This window comes from Salvelinus namaycush, chromosome 21, assembly GCF_016432855.1.
Source record: "Salvelinus namaycush isolate Seneca chromosome 21, SaNama_1.0, whole genome shotgun sequence".
In the NCBI taxonomy this organism is placed as follows: Eukaryota; Metazoa; Chordata; class Actinopteri; order Salmoniformes; family Salmonidae; genus Salvelinus; species Salvelinus namaycush.
In genome coordinates this window covers 2,694,630-2,710,204 of record NC_052327.1, presented here as the reverse complement: position 1 = coordinate 2,710,204, position 15,575 = coordinate 2,694,630, and the positions used below count along the sequence as shown (strand labels likewise).

Below are 15,575 nucleotides of genomic sequence, written 5' to 3'. Positions count from 1 at the left end.
ACCTCTCTGTCAATAGCAGCTAGTTTTCAGTTTTCCCTTCCCCACTCAGACCACTCACAGACTGTTACGGTTGTTGTAAGAACCAAGGCACAGTGTACGTAGAGTTCCACATCTTTAATATAAAGTGAAACTTAAGCAAAATAATAAACGAACAACAAAACGTGACCACGTGGTGACCAAACACTAAATAATATCCCACAAAACAGGTGAGAACAGGGAACCCTCAAGTATGATCCCCAATTAGAGACAACGATAATCCGCAGCCTCTAATTGGGAACCATACTCAATCCCAAAACATAGAAACAAAATGACTAGAACACCCCCCTAGTCACGCTCTGACCTAAACACCATAGAGAACCAAGGGCTCTCTATGGTCAGGGCGTGACACAGACAGTCCTAGCAATTTTTTTGAGAACAATCACAGTAAGGTACTTAATCATTACCTGGAAATTATTTGATATTGAGATAAAAACAGCTGCATTACACATCAATCCATGGGGTGGAGAGAAAAACTTGCAGTTTTAAAGCAAATTTACTACAATTCTACACATTTTGCCATGATTCATGCCATGTTAATATGATACTTCTATAAGAGTGAGAGTGACTAACAAATCAATGGGGGCACCCTGGAAACAGGGCCTCTGGGCTCATGCCCAGCGTGCCCGGTCGGTATTCGGCCATGATTACAACAAGTTTATATAGCTGGCTAGACTAACTTGTTCGGTGATATGGTTAGTTGAGTGCCTGTCAGTAACTCACATAACAAGAGGAAAACTGCTGATACACAACCAAATTTCGAATTTGAACCCCGTGTATTCTTCTATTCTAACTCTGAACAGTAAGTTGAGACCCTGACTGAGTTCCTGACTGAGGGTTTAGACCCTCTGACATATCCCGACCCACCATTAACATGTCTGCCACACACTTTGGGTCGCGACCCAAACTTTAAGAAAGGCGGGACTACTGAGATCTGATTTTGACATAATGACAGTGTTTTGATGATTGATTTATAAGCGATAGTGGGCTACATCATGAACAATTTATTTGACATTGTGACCATTGAGAAAACTCAACTGGAAAGATGCCATAATGTGTAGCTGCACGGACTTTATTCATATGGAATTCATTGTTGAGAAATGTGTGTTTGTCTACGCCCATACCAGACAGAAACACTTCCTTTAAAAATACCATTACAGTAACAGTGCTGTTACAGAAATCCTAAAATATCCTATTACAAGTACATTTACTATAAGTATTATAAGAGAGCCTTCCCACTGGGCACACACTGTTTCCATGTCATTTAAATGACGTTGAACCAATGTGGTATAGACGTTGAATTGACGTCTGTGCCCAGTGGGTTTATTACTATTGTTGTAGTAGTTGTAGTAGGCTAGTATAAGTAGTACTAGTATAGCAGCAGCAGCTGTTGTTGCTGTTGTTGTTGTTTTAGCAGCACTAGTAGTAGTAGTATAGCGGCAGTAGAAGTTGTAGTAGTGTATGTCAACATCAGAGATACACTCCCTTCTACTTGACTAAACACAGACCATTAAGTCTCTGTGCCTGTGTGTCTGAGTGTGTATGTATTCTGCCTATTGGAGGCAAGTCAGACAACTGACATTCGATACTTGTTTTGCTCTTAGCCTACTGCAATAGCATAATAATACATGGAAAAAGCTTGCAGTGGGGGGCAAACAAAAGAAACAATTTGATGCCATTTATAAGTGATGCTTGTCGCTTTAAATCTGTGTGTGGTCAGTCTCAGCTGGTCTATGCGCTCTGAGCGATCTGGCGGTGCAGACTAAAGAACATACATTTGCGCATCCTTTCATTTTTACTTTCCATCCCTACTCTACGAACCTGAATTGGAAGCATTAATCTCCCCTCCTCCAAACTTCACATCCGGGTCACCCACTAGTAGCCTATCTCCTGTGTCTTGCCTGTGTGTGTGTGACAGCGTAGCTCTCCACCCAACTGTACTGCAGACCTCTACCCTAATACGCTGCATGCTAGACGGATACTATGCCTGGCATGTGTCGGTGATGGAGCTACCGTCGGCGCTCTGAGCTGGTGAGAGCCACAGGCGGGGATGAGACGATAGACTGTCGGATAGGCACCCCGGCTTGATAATACTAGCTCAATGATGTCCAATAGCCTGAAGAAGAAAAATCACTGGACCAACAAAGTCCACGAAGTGGTTGTCATCAGGAGCAAAGAAGGGGAATTTGGCTTCGAGCTGAGGGGGGGCGCGGAGATTGGGCAGTTCCCCTACTTCGGCGAGGTGAAACAAGGCAAAGCGGCTGTCCAGAGCGGCAAGCTTGCTCAGAGTGAGTTGCTGCTGGAGGTCAACAACACAGCGGTGGCTGGGCTCACCACCCGGGATGTTCTGGCCGTCATCAAACACTGCAAAGACCCGGTCCGCTTCAAGTGTGTCAAACAAGGTGAGGTATGCCAGACAGTAGGCTAAAGGCGTAAAAGCGTAAACATTGAACGAGTGTGAGTGCGCCGCCACCTTCGAAATATAAGGACCTGTCTGTCTGGTTGTAGCCTATTTTATGTCTGTCTGCTCATCATAAATAACCTCTCTCTATGTCATCAATGGGTGGGCCTATTGTAAACTATGTCACTCAAAACTGCAAGGGTGAAATCGTGGTGTAGATATTGGGGATGGGTATTTTGAGTGGCATATGGAGGGATATTTGAAAACACAGTATAAGTGGAAGGATATGTTGTCACCATCATTAATGAAGGCATTTCTAGGCAAATATTAAGAAGACAAAATATGGAGACTGAGTTGTATTATAATGATACAGATGCATATCTATTCATATTAAGAAGACACAGATGAAGACTCCGTTTTATTATAATGATGCACAAACGTATTTACATATAAAATAGTTCCTGCAATTCTACAGTTTGACATGACTTTATGGTATAAAAACACTAGAAGTGGAAGGATAAGTCACCGCCAATGAAAGTATTTCAAGGCAAATATTAATAAGACAGAAAAGATGAAGACTGAGTATAATGATGGACATGAATATTTATATAGGATATCATTTACTAAAACGATCATACATTGAGTATCACGTTTTGTAGTTTACATAGATTACAGGTGGATAACATACGCTTGAGTGGCTGAGCTGAAATATACCTTCCAGTTTATTTAGAGTTTTGATATTCAGTCTAACAAACAGATGTCATTTAAGACAATAGTTGAAGTGGCTTCAAGATATTTCACTTAGGGTTCAGGGTGGTCTGAGTTTAACTAAGGAGAGAGCGAGACCATTATTACCAGACATGCTTTTTGTACTTTAACAATTTGCACATTGTAAAACACTGTACATTGCCTTAATATGAAATTAGAACATTAGTGTGTGTGTGCCAGAGGAGAGTCTCCATTGAAGCTGTAAATAAGTCCAGGAGTAATATTTAACATACTATTACTGAAGCTTGAGGGTTGATGTAATCTGAATGTGGCTGACAGAGCCTGGACTTGATCTTTTTAGAAGGCAGACAGTGGCTGGACTCTGAAGGTGTCTGACAGAGGCTGGACTTGACCTTTCTAGGAGGCAGACAATGGCTGGGCTCTGAATGTGGTTTACTGGTCTGGACTTTGATGGCGGCAGACATTTTCTGGGCTCTGAATGCAGCTGACAGAGACTGGACTGGAGTTTTCTAGGAGGCAGACAGCTGGACTCTGAAGATGGCTGACAGAGCCTGGACTGGACTAAACTTGGAAGAAGGCAGGCAGTGGCTGGGCTCTGGGGGTGGCTGACAGAGACTGGATATCTTTAGGAGGCAGACAGTAGCTGGACTCTAAAGATGGCTGACAGAGACTGCACTAAACTTGGCTGGTTGATTTTGATGGAGGCAGACATTATTTGTTTCCATCTTCAACATCAGTAAAATATACACCTTGACAGGGACCACGGTTTTGTGGGACTACTGTTTATTTTTTAGATAATTAATCTCACTCACATGTAGATCAACACTGATGCTATACCTGTCTGCGCTGACATCACTTTCTTGTCTATCACTTGTTTCTTTCACACCCTATCACAGCAGACATTGAGCCAGACAGAGACAATGAACATTGTCCTGTGTTTTTGGATAACCTATAAAGTTTACTTTAAAGGACACAGTGAGTTGCTCTATGTCCCAAAAGATTCACAGATGACACATTCTATATTGCACTATACACTGCCCTTTCCCACCTGGCCAAAAGGAACACCTACGTGAGAATGCTGTTAATTATCTACAGCTAAGCGTTCAACCCCATAGTGCCCTCTAAGCTCACCACTAAGCTAAGGACCCTGGGACTAAACATCTTCCTCTGCAAATGGATCCTGGACTTCCCAATGTGCCGCCGCCAGGTGGTAAGGGTAGGCAACAACACATCTGCCACACTGATCCTCAACATGGGGGCCCTTCAGGGGTGCGTGTTTAGTCCATTCCTGTACTCCCTGTTTACCCACGACTGTGTGGCCAAGCATGACTCCAACACCATCATTAAGTTTGCCGACGACACAATGGTTTTTGCCTGATCACTGAAAACGATGAGATAGCCTATAGGGAGGAGGTCAGAGACCTGGCAGAGTGGTGCCAGGACAACAACCTCTTCCTCGTCGCTATCAAGACAAAGGAGCTGATCGTGGACAGCTCCTTTGGAATGAGGGCCGAGCATGCCCCCATTCATATCGGCGGGGCTGTAGGGGAGTGGGTCAAGAGTTTCAAGTTCCTTGGTGTCCACATCACCAAACTATCATGGTCCAAACACACCAAGAGAGTTGCGAAGAGGGCATGACAATGCCTATTCCCCCTCAGGAGACTGGAAAAAGTTATACAGCTGCACCATCGAGAGCCTCTTGACATATTGCATATGGTATGGCAGCTGCTCGGCATTCTCCAGCCTCCCTAGTTATAGACTGTTCTTTCTGCTACCGCATGGCAAGCAGTGCCGGAGCGCAAAGTCTAGGTCCAAAAGGCTCCTTAACAAGCCATAAGACTGCTGAACAGGTAATGAAATGGCTACCCGGAGTATTTGAATTGACCCCCTTTTTTACGCTGCTGCTCTCGCTGTTTATTATCTATGCATACCGACTTTACCCCTACCTACATGTACATTAGACATCAATTACCTCGACTAACCCGTACCCCTGCACATTGACTCGGTAACGGTACCAGCTGTATTTAGCCTTGTTATTTTTTTATTTAATTTTCAAATTTTGTTTATTTAGCAAATATTTTTTTCATTCTGCACTGTTCATCAAGAGTTTGTATGTAAGCATTTCACGGTAATGTGTAACCTGTTGTATTTGGCGCATGTGACAAATAACATTTGATTTGATCAACAATCAATTCTGTCTCATTGATTTTTAACCTAGGTAAAAAAGTAGATAAGAATATGTGATGATCGCTGAAGGCAGAGAGCGCGCAGTATGAGGTTATGTGTCTGTGCATGACTGGTTACCAAAGGAAGCCAAATGTTGTATTTGCCACTATCATCATCAGTAAAGATATACCTTCACAGGGACCACACAGTTTTGTGATGGTTTATTTTTACTTTAGGGGATAAGTCATCTCAGTCCCCTGTAGATCAACACTGCTGCTGCCCTGCCCCTGCCTGCACTGACATCATTCTCTTCACTGTCACTTGCTCCTCTCGCACCCTATCACAGCAGACATGGATGTATACAGTGACCCAGACAGAGACAGTGAACAATGAAGTTTACTTTACAGGACACATTTACTGTGAGTTCAGCAATCACAATGAACTAGGACTACATTTTTTATTCAACCAGGCAAGTCAGTTAAGACCAAATTCTTATTTACAATGACGGCCTACCCTGGCCAAACCCTAACCCGGACGGTGTTGGGTCAAATGTGCGCCGCCCTATGGGACTCCCAACCACAGCCGGTTGTGATACAGCCTGGAATCGAACCAGGGTGTCTGTAGTGACGCCTCAAGCCGATGACTGGGATGAATGCAGTGTAGTGACGCCTCTAGCACTGAGACGCAGTGCCTTAGACTGCTACGCCACATGAATTCTAAATGACATGACCAAATGACCAAACAGTTTCCATCCCCCCTCTGAACTACTGTCTTCCACTGAGTTCACAGTGTGCACTGCTCAGTGGGACAGAAGTTCCAGCTCAGTGGGACAGAAATTCCGAGGGGGGATGGGCGTGCTGCTAACTCTTCTTTTAGGTTGATGCCCAAAGACAATGCAGATATCTGGTCCCTTTTACCTGGCGGTGGCATGTCGAGACAGATTAGGCGGAGACTCACTACTCACTCACACTGTGAATGAAATAATATAGCTAGTAACCTCGTCCCAAGGCTCGAATTGCTGGCACATAGAGCATGGTAACACTATGCCTACAGCACTGCATAGCGATAAAATCTGACTGTAGTTTTAACACAGTCAGATCAACAGTTGGGGCAATAGCATATACAGTGCTTTCGAAAAGCATCCAGACCCCTTGACCTTTTCCACATTTTGTTAGGTTACAGCGTTATTCAAAAATATAATAAATAGTTTTATTCCTTCATCAATCTACACACAATACCCCATAATGACAAAGCAAAAACAGGTTTTTAGAAATTGAGCTAAAAACGGAATTATCACTCCTTTCAGGAAACTAGGCATATGTCGTGTGTCACTTCTTCACAGCAGCGCCATTTAAACCTAAACTTCTTATTATTATTATTTTTTAAGTCTATGCGTTTTTTGGCAGAAATGCCTTCTGGAACATGTGAACATGTGCCTTAAAACATGTGCCTTAATAACAAACTTGTATGCTGTCTGTAAACATGAATACAATTGTTAAATTAGGAGCCCAGTTGGTTTAGCCACGGACAAAGTCAGCAACCTTTCTGCTAGCCTAGATTGATTGAGATAATGAGTGGGCTGGACATGCCTAGAGATGAGTTTGGATTGGTCTGCCATCAGGTAGGCTGCTGTTTATAAATAACATGAGCTGGTCAGTATGTGTACGTAATCCTTTCTAACGTGGCTTTTTTGAAAGATATCAAGTAGTAGAACTGCATAAGTGTTGCTCTCCACTTTCTGGTGGACCGCGTTTTGAAATCAGTGGAATTCGAGTATGACAGCTAAGGAGATGGAGAAAATTCTGGCGTTTGATTGCAAATATGCAGACGGAGTCGAAAAGAGAACACACAGAAGGTTGTTGTATAAAACACCTGTCTCCGGATTACATCTTCAAACTAAGGGCAACCATGGCATCCGTGACAGGGAGGGAGAAGCGTCCATTTTCAGATATTACACGTTACAATTTTTGGCAGAAAGTAATTTTAATTTCAAGTTAAAGTGTACTGTTAGCTAGCTAGCTAATGTTACGTGTATGATATGTGTAGTAATATTATTCATATCTCAGAGACAGCTAGCTAACATTGAACCTGGTTGGTTAGCTACCTGCAGATTCATGCAGGGTAGTACCGTTATGAGTTGGGATTATGGTTCATTGTTTACCTAGCTAGCTACATGTCTGAACAAAAGACTTCACTGTGCAAGTAACTATTTCAATAGAATGTTTATGATGTCACTGCTACAAATGTCGATAGACGTAGCTGGTAAATTCACTCTGGCTATCTACTCTGATTTCAGAGCACTCTCTAAATTGTTGCCAGCAGCACAGTTGCAGTCACCAATGCTCTGGATAAAATAACATAGCCTAACCAGCTCTGCTAGGGTGTGTAAAATGGTCAGTGAGCTGTTCTCTCATTTGTGTCTGGAAGTACCTAGCAAGCTAGCCAACGTTAGTTTGTTAGCTTGGGTGCTTGACTGCTGTTGTTAGGTCCGAATGCTGCTCCTCGGCCAGTGTGCGCTCTAAACGCTTCGAAAGTGAAAGGCTCTGAATTTACGAATGGACGAACAACATTCTCAGTTTACGAATGCATAGAGTACACTCTGGCACTCCAGATGACATTTACGAACACACCCGTAGTATAAACCAGTATTTAGTCTTGATATCTATGGTTGTTTAGATCATGGCCTCACATGTGAATCCTTGAAGCTTAAGAGGATGTGAACGATGCTGAATGGGTGTAGACAAAGAAGAGGCCATTTTCTCAAAAGTGAGGTTACAAGTGTATCAACTTTCAAAGCAGAATTACTTTCCCATTGTTCCTCAACTGTAGTGTATGATATACCATTTTCTAGCTCTGAGTCTCTACTTGTATCTAATGTAAAATACACCATTTAAAATGTTGCTACATAAGAGCCGGTCAGTCACATTTCATTTTAGTGTCTAAAGCTCATTAACCTTAACCTGTCCGCTAGCGGAACTCCTCCCACATCCCACTGAAAAAGCAGAGCGCGAAATTCAAAAAATATTTTTGAGAAATATTTAACTTTCACACATTAACAAGTCCAATACAGCAAATGAAAGATACACATCTTGTGAATCCAGTCAACATGTCTGATTTTTAAAATGTTTTACAGCGAAAACACCACATATATTTACGTTAGCTCACCACCAAATACAAAAAAGGACAGATATTTTTCACAGCACAGGTAGCATGCACAAAGCCAACCTAACTAACCAAGAACCAACCAAACTAACCAAGAAACAACTTCATCAGATGACAGTCTTATAACATGTTATACAATAAATCTATGTTTTGTTCGAAAAATGTGCATATTTGAGGTATAAATCAGTTTTACATTGCAGCTACCATCACAGCTACCATCAGAAATAGCACCGAAGCAGCCAGAGTAATTACAGACACCAACGTCAAATACCTAAATACTCATCATAAAACATTTCTGAAAAATCGATGGTGTACAGCAAATTAAAGACAAACATCTTGTGAATCCAGCCAATATTTCCGATTTTTTAAGTGTTTTACAGCGAAAACACAATATAGCATTATATTAGCTTACTACAATAGCCTACCACACTACCGCATTCATTCATCAAGGCACGTTAGCGATAGCAAAAGGCACGTTAGCGATAGCGAATAAACCAGCAAAAGATATTAATTTTCACTAACCTTCATAAACCTTCATCAGATGACAGTCCTTCACAATCAGATGACAACTTCACAAGACAGCCGTTTGAACGTAAAACATTTTTGGGGGCAGAAATGCCTTCTTGAACATGCAAACTTTCATGTGCCTTAATAACAAACTTGTATGCCATCTGTTAATATGAATACAATTGCGAGCCTTGTTGGTTTTAAAGCCACAGAAAAAGTAAGCAACCTTCCCGCTAGCCATGATTGGCTGAGATAATGAGTGGGCTGGACATGCCGAGAGAGGAGTTCGGATTGGTCTGCCATAGAAGCTTGTCAGTCTGTGTTGGTAATCCTGGCAATACTGTAGTGGAGCTGCATAAGTGTGGCACTCCACTTTCTGGAGGATCAAGTTTTGAAATCAGTGGAATTAGAGTATGATAGTTAAAGAGATGGAGGAAACACCTGTCTCCGGATTACATCTTCAAACTAAGGGCAACTGTGGCATGGCATTACTGACAGGGAGACGCGTTCATGCAAAATTATGTATACAGCTAAGATAGTCTAGCATTAGCTAGCTACATTTTCAAATATTACACTTTTTCTAATTTTGACAGAAAGTGGTTTCATGTCAAGCTAATGTGTACTGTTAGCTAGCTAGCTAAAGTTAGCTGGCTGGCTCCCTAGCTCATGTTATTATTGGTTTCCCAGAGCTGTTTGCTGTTCTAGTTAGAGCCTAATGTTAGCTAGCTAACATTGAACATGGTTGGTTAACTCCCAGCACTGTGGGATTGTTGGCACTGTTCATTGTTGTTTAACTAGCTAACGTTAGCTGGCTGGCTTGTTAGCTAACGTTATGTGGTGTGTGTGAACTTACACTTTGTTTACCTACCTAGCAAGCTATATGTCTTAAGCTAAAGTGTACTGTTAGCTAGCTAGCTAACGTTAGCTGGCTGGCTTCCTGGCTGATGTAATTATTAATTTCCCAGAGCCGTGTGCTGTTCTAGTTAGCTAGCTAACATTAGACTCTAACATTGAAAATAGTTGGTTAGCTCCCAGCACTGTGGCATTATTGGCACTGTTTATTGTTTAACTAGCTAACATTGGCTGGCTGGCTTGTTAGCTAACGTTACGTGACGTGTGTACAACACCTGTTGAATATGGCCGTTGTCAGTAAATGTTTACAAAAAGCGTAATGAAATTGTTGCCAGCAGAGCTTGTTAGGCTGTTTTCATATTATCCAGAGGTAAACAAATCATCGACCAGAGCGTCATGTGTGCACTTCAAGGGCGAAACGAGATGGGTGGGGCTAAAGCTGAGGGTGTGAACAATGCTGAATGGGTGTAGACAAAGAAGAGCTCTTCACTAGATAGCAAAACATTCAAAGGCGATTTTCTTGAAATTGAGTATACATAGTTGATCAACTTTTAAAGCAGAATTACTTTCCCATTGTTCCTCAAATGCAGTGTATGTTATACCATTTTGTAGCTCTGAGTCTCTACTTTTATCCAATTTAAGAAACACCATTTCACATTTTGCTACATAAGACCACATCCAGGTGGTGAGTCACATATGATGTTCACATCCTTTTTGTTGTGTAGAAAATATCCCGATCAAAGAAAATGTTTTTGTGACGATGAGGCTGTGATTTTAGCTGTTTAACGAGATAATAGTATATTGTGATACCTTGCCTCGTAACTAGCTACGCGCCAAGGAGCCCAGAGAGCGTGTCATGAAGACGGGAACGCCCCTTTCTACCCTGGGGTATAAAACATGTGAGTTAAGAATTTATAAATCAGTCTAAGTCGACCGCTCGCTGCAGCCAAGGTCTACGACTAGTCATGACCCCGAAATGCAACACGAGGAAGAGGACAAAGGAACCTCTTAACAATCAATGCTACGGTTGAGCACTGTATCTAAGAAAGTGAATTCAAGCAGGACCACCCTATTATTCTTTTCAAGTCACCGGTTGTCTACACGGCCCTTAGACCCGGCCATCCGAAGAACAAGACCCACTAGCTGAACGAGGCCCACAAAGGCCTGGGCCCATCACAAACACACAAAGAGATACCAAACGGAGAAATTCAACACGTAAATACAGGCATTACAATTCTTAACCATAAGAGTGGTAGTTCGGGGCAAGGTGTTAGGGCTAAAACTAAGAATAGTTTACAAATGTATCCAGGTGTGGCTTTCCGAACTTGTTCTTTCTCTCTCTTTAAATCTCCAACTTGTGTAACACGTGTAATATTGTGTTGGTCCGCTACAAACCTGTTGTCATTGTATTAAGTTCTAACCAATAACCTAGACTGTTTGTGTATGTGTATCTTATGTTATCATTTAGCATGTTAGTAAATAAATAATCAACACAATTTGTGTGGTATGGAATGATTAGTGAGACCCGAGTGTGTGCAGATTTACGAATTATGCGATGTTCAGAATGAGACTGATGAGGAAATTAATTAGTGACTGCTATGACATCGATATATTCTGATATTCTTTGAATTAATTTGGGAAACGGTAACTTATGAAACAAACTTTTCCTGTGGTGCCCCATGTTACTGAGTTAATTGTTACATGATTAATTCATTAATTTATTCACGTAATAATAAACATAGTTATTATTCGATAAATAGCATGTCATCACATTAACGATAACATTGTCATAACGTTGTTATCTGGCTATGCGCCATGCAATAGTCTTTCCTAAATGGCGGCAACTTACCTGACAGTTAATTTTTCACTCATCCCCGGTAGGCTACTCCAGATATTTCACTCCACACTCAACCACTGTTTGAGGAACATGCAGCCTCTTGCTCCAGGTGATATTCTGCCCTAACTCTGTATGCCATGGCCTTTCCAACCCTGTTCCTGCAGCTACCCAGCACTTAATTTGGGAAACCAAGTGAACTCTGTTCGGAAACATTGACGGTAACATGTTTCCACAACAAAACATATTTCATTGAAATGTTGACAGCCCCTCTCTTTGTGCGTTCGAGGAAGGAATGAAGGAGAGAGGGGAGGAGATGGAAATGCACAGTGGTGACATACTCTGAAGCTAAAGGTAATGTATCAGCCTATTAACTATTCAAAACCAAATTCCATATAATTGTAGGCTAACTCTGTAAGACGCCCACCCTGCACAATCAATTAACCAACAGCATCGCCTAGGCCTATACATTCTCTCCCAGACTCGTGGATATGAAGTTTGGAGCGTAGCATAAGGTAACCAGTCCATCCGGTGTGCATAATAATACAGTCAACACTCAAGAGGTGATTACTAGAATTTGTTTAATTTTGGAATATAGGCTAGACCAATTATGTACCAAAGACATCTTAAATCAGTTTAAAAAAAATGTTTTTCTACCATGCGTAATAGGCTATGTATTGTATAACCGTGCAGGGGTGGGCAATTCCTCGACTCGAGGGCCTGATTTGGTGTCATAGTTTTTTCCCCAGCCCCAGCTAACACACCTGACTCCAATAATCACCTAATCATGATCTTCAGATTGGAATGCAATTGTATTAATCAGCTGTGTTTGCTAGGGATGGAGAAAAAGTGACACCAATCAGGCCCTCAAGGACTGGAGTTGCTCACCCCTGCATAACGGCACAATTGATGTTTTAATTCAGTTTTTTGGGTGGGCGGGGGCTCATATATAGGCCTATGCTATGCATAAGCTTTAATATGCGTATGGATGGTTTGAATTACTTACAACGCACTGTCATTTTCATTGTTAAGCGTTTTCAACTCAGTTTCAACCTGTTGAACTTTCTTCAAATTGATCAATCACCGTCAGATGAGTTTTAAAAGCACATACTGTTTTGATGATGTGTTTGATGTGATTTTCGATTTGCATTGATGTCAGAGTGGTTAGAGGGACAATAGAGCCCTGAGTACCAGGCCTTTAGCGACCTGATGATCATTAGCGAACTGGGTACTACCAACGCATGTCCCGAGTGCATTAAAGGAGATTAACGTGACTCAACGGTCACATGGAATTTTACTGCGGTCATGACTCATGACTGCTGGTGTGGCGGTAATACAGTCACCACAACCCTAGCCCCTGTTCCTCCTCTCTGGTCTCCCACTGTGCAGTGCCATTGTAATCCCCCTGCCATAGAGACAGAGTGAAGCCCTGATACGAAGGTGGTCTGACACACACTCAAGGCTCACTGAGAAATCCTCTAGAAAGAATCCACTGGCTCAGCTAGTACGAGGCTACACGCATGCACGCACAGATAGTAGCAGTGCTCTTTCTATAACTCACTTCAATGAGACTGAAGGCTTAATGGAGGGTGATGCAAGAACTGTGTGTATGTGTGTGTAGTTGAGTGTGTAGTTGTGTGGATGGTTCTGTGGTTGTGAGACATAAAGAAATGTGGCTTCTAGTACTCCATTGGCAGGACCAACACACACACACACACAAAGGCTTGCTCCCAGAGGGAGTGTAGCGCTCATGTTGAGGGCCGCTAGTACATCCAGCATTGCTGCTGAGCATTGCTTTGATGTCAACCTCTGTCCCTGGCCTGACCTCCACATAATGACAGAGGAGAGGCTCAGCCAGACATCTGACTAGGCTTGGGCAGTTTAACTTATATACCGTAAACCGAGGTATTTAGAAATAGTCATGGGATGGTTTTTCCGTTGAAAAATGTTGAAAAATGTTCTTGAAGTTTTTCAATAAAATGTAATATTTATAGCTACGTTTTAAGTAAATACCTGCAGTCAACTTGTGCAATACGGAGATAAAGCAGATTGCGTTCTTCATTTCAACTGTCAAATTATTTTACATTATGAAGCTTATCGTCGTTCTCCAGAACAGTTGAGCCAGTCACGTGTTTGTTTGTAAATAGCACAACGGGTGAAAGCGGGAGCAGGTGAGTCCAGTTGTGTATTGACAGGGGTTGTATTTTATATTGAAAGTCAACGCTCTATTGGAGATAAAATATATACTGATCAGGGACATGTAACTATAATTGTCCTTCACCGAAAATACCTTAGTGCGACATTTCTGCTCAAGATCAAACACATTTTGTGCTTCAGCTGCATTTCTCCACTCAGATGAGGTCCCGTCTCCACTCAGACGTGGTCCCGTGTGGCTCAGTTGTTAGAGCATGGCGCTTGCAACGCCAGGGTTGTGGGTTCAATTCCCACGGGGGGACCAGGGTTCAATTCCCACGGGGGGACCAGGATGAATATGTATGAACTTTCCAATTTGTAAGTCGCTCTGGATAAGAGCGTCTGCTAAATGACTTAAATGTAAATGTAAATGAGGACTCACAAACAGGAATTATATTTCTGCAGGGAGAGAGGGGCAGAAATAGATGGGTCAGAGAGTGTGTGTGTGTGGGGGGTGGGCAGAGAGAGAGAGAGAGAGGCATAAAGACATAAACAGGAAGGAGATGAGGGGAGAAAGAGGGGAAGAAAGAGAGAAGACTTGAATGGGGGAAAGTAGTGAGTGTGTGTGTGTAGGCTCTGCCCTAATTTATGTGCTCTCTGACACAAGGAGTTGGCAAATGGTATTTGAGGATTTTTTTTTTCATTTTTTAATTTTTATATACAGTACCATTGAAAAGTTTGGACACCTACTCATTCAAGGGTTTTTCTTTATTTTTAAAATGTTCTACATTGTCAAATAATAGTGAAGACATCAAAACTATGAAATAACACATATAGAATCATGTAGTAACCACAGAAGTGTTAAACAGGTGCATATTTAACATTTTAGATTCTTCAAAGTAGATATCCTTTGCCTTGTTGAAAGCTTTGCACACTCTTGGCATTCTCTCAACCAGCTTCATGAGGTAGTCACCTGGAATGCTTTTCCAACAGTCTTGAAGGAGTTCCCACATATTCTGATAACTTGTTGGCTGCTTTTCCTTCACTCTGTGGTCCAACTCATCCCAAACCATCTCAATTGGGTTGAGGTCGGGTGGTTGTGGAGGCCAGGTCATCTGATGCAGCACTCCATCACTTTCTTTCTTGGTCAAGTAGCCCTTACACAGCCTGGAGGTGTGTTTTGGGTCATTGTCCTGTTGAAAAACAAATGATAGTCCTACTAAGCGCAAACCAGATGGGATGGCATATTGCTGCAGAATGCTGTGGTAGCCATGCTGGTTAAGTGAGCCTTGATTTCAAAATAAATCACAGACAGTGTCACCATTTTAAATATAAAAAATGTGGACTTAGCAGACCAAAGGACAGATTTCCACCAGTCTAATGTCCATTGCTCATGTTTCTTGGCCCAAGCAAGTATCTTCCTCTTATTGGGGTACTTTAGTAGTGGTTTCTTTGCAGAAATTTTACCATGAAGGCCTGATTCACGTAGTCTCCTCTGAACAGTTGATGTTGAGATGTGTCTGTTACTTGAACTCTGCGAAACATTTTTTTTGTGCTGCAATCTGAGGTGCAGTAATTGCCGATTTCTGAATCTGGTAACTCTAATGAACTTATCCTCTGCAGTAGAGGTAACTCTGGGTCTTCCTTTCCTGTCGCTGTCCTCATGAGAGCCAGTTTCATCGTAGCGCTGATGAAAAGTAATGATGGACTGTAATTTCATTTTGCTTATTTGAGCTGTTATTGCCATAATATGGA

General features: G+C 42.1%; 1 protein-coding gene across 1 annotated transcript in view; it reads left to right on the top strand.

Annotated features, from left to right (window-relative positions):
- Window positions 1–2,138: 2,138 nt before the first annotated feature.
- Window positions 2,139–15,575, top strand: part of LOC120066539 (membrane-associated guanylate kinase, WW and PDZ domain-containing protein 2-like) — a 387,095-nt gene continuing 373,658 nt past the window's right edge. The window contains exon 1 of the mRNA XM_039017962.1: window positions 2,139–2,438. Coding sequence (XP_038873890.1) covers window positions 2,141–2,438 — 298 coding nt within the window. The 5' untranslated portion in view covers window positions 2,139–2,140. The remainder of the gene's footprint in view (window positions 2,439–15,575) is intronic.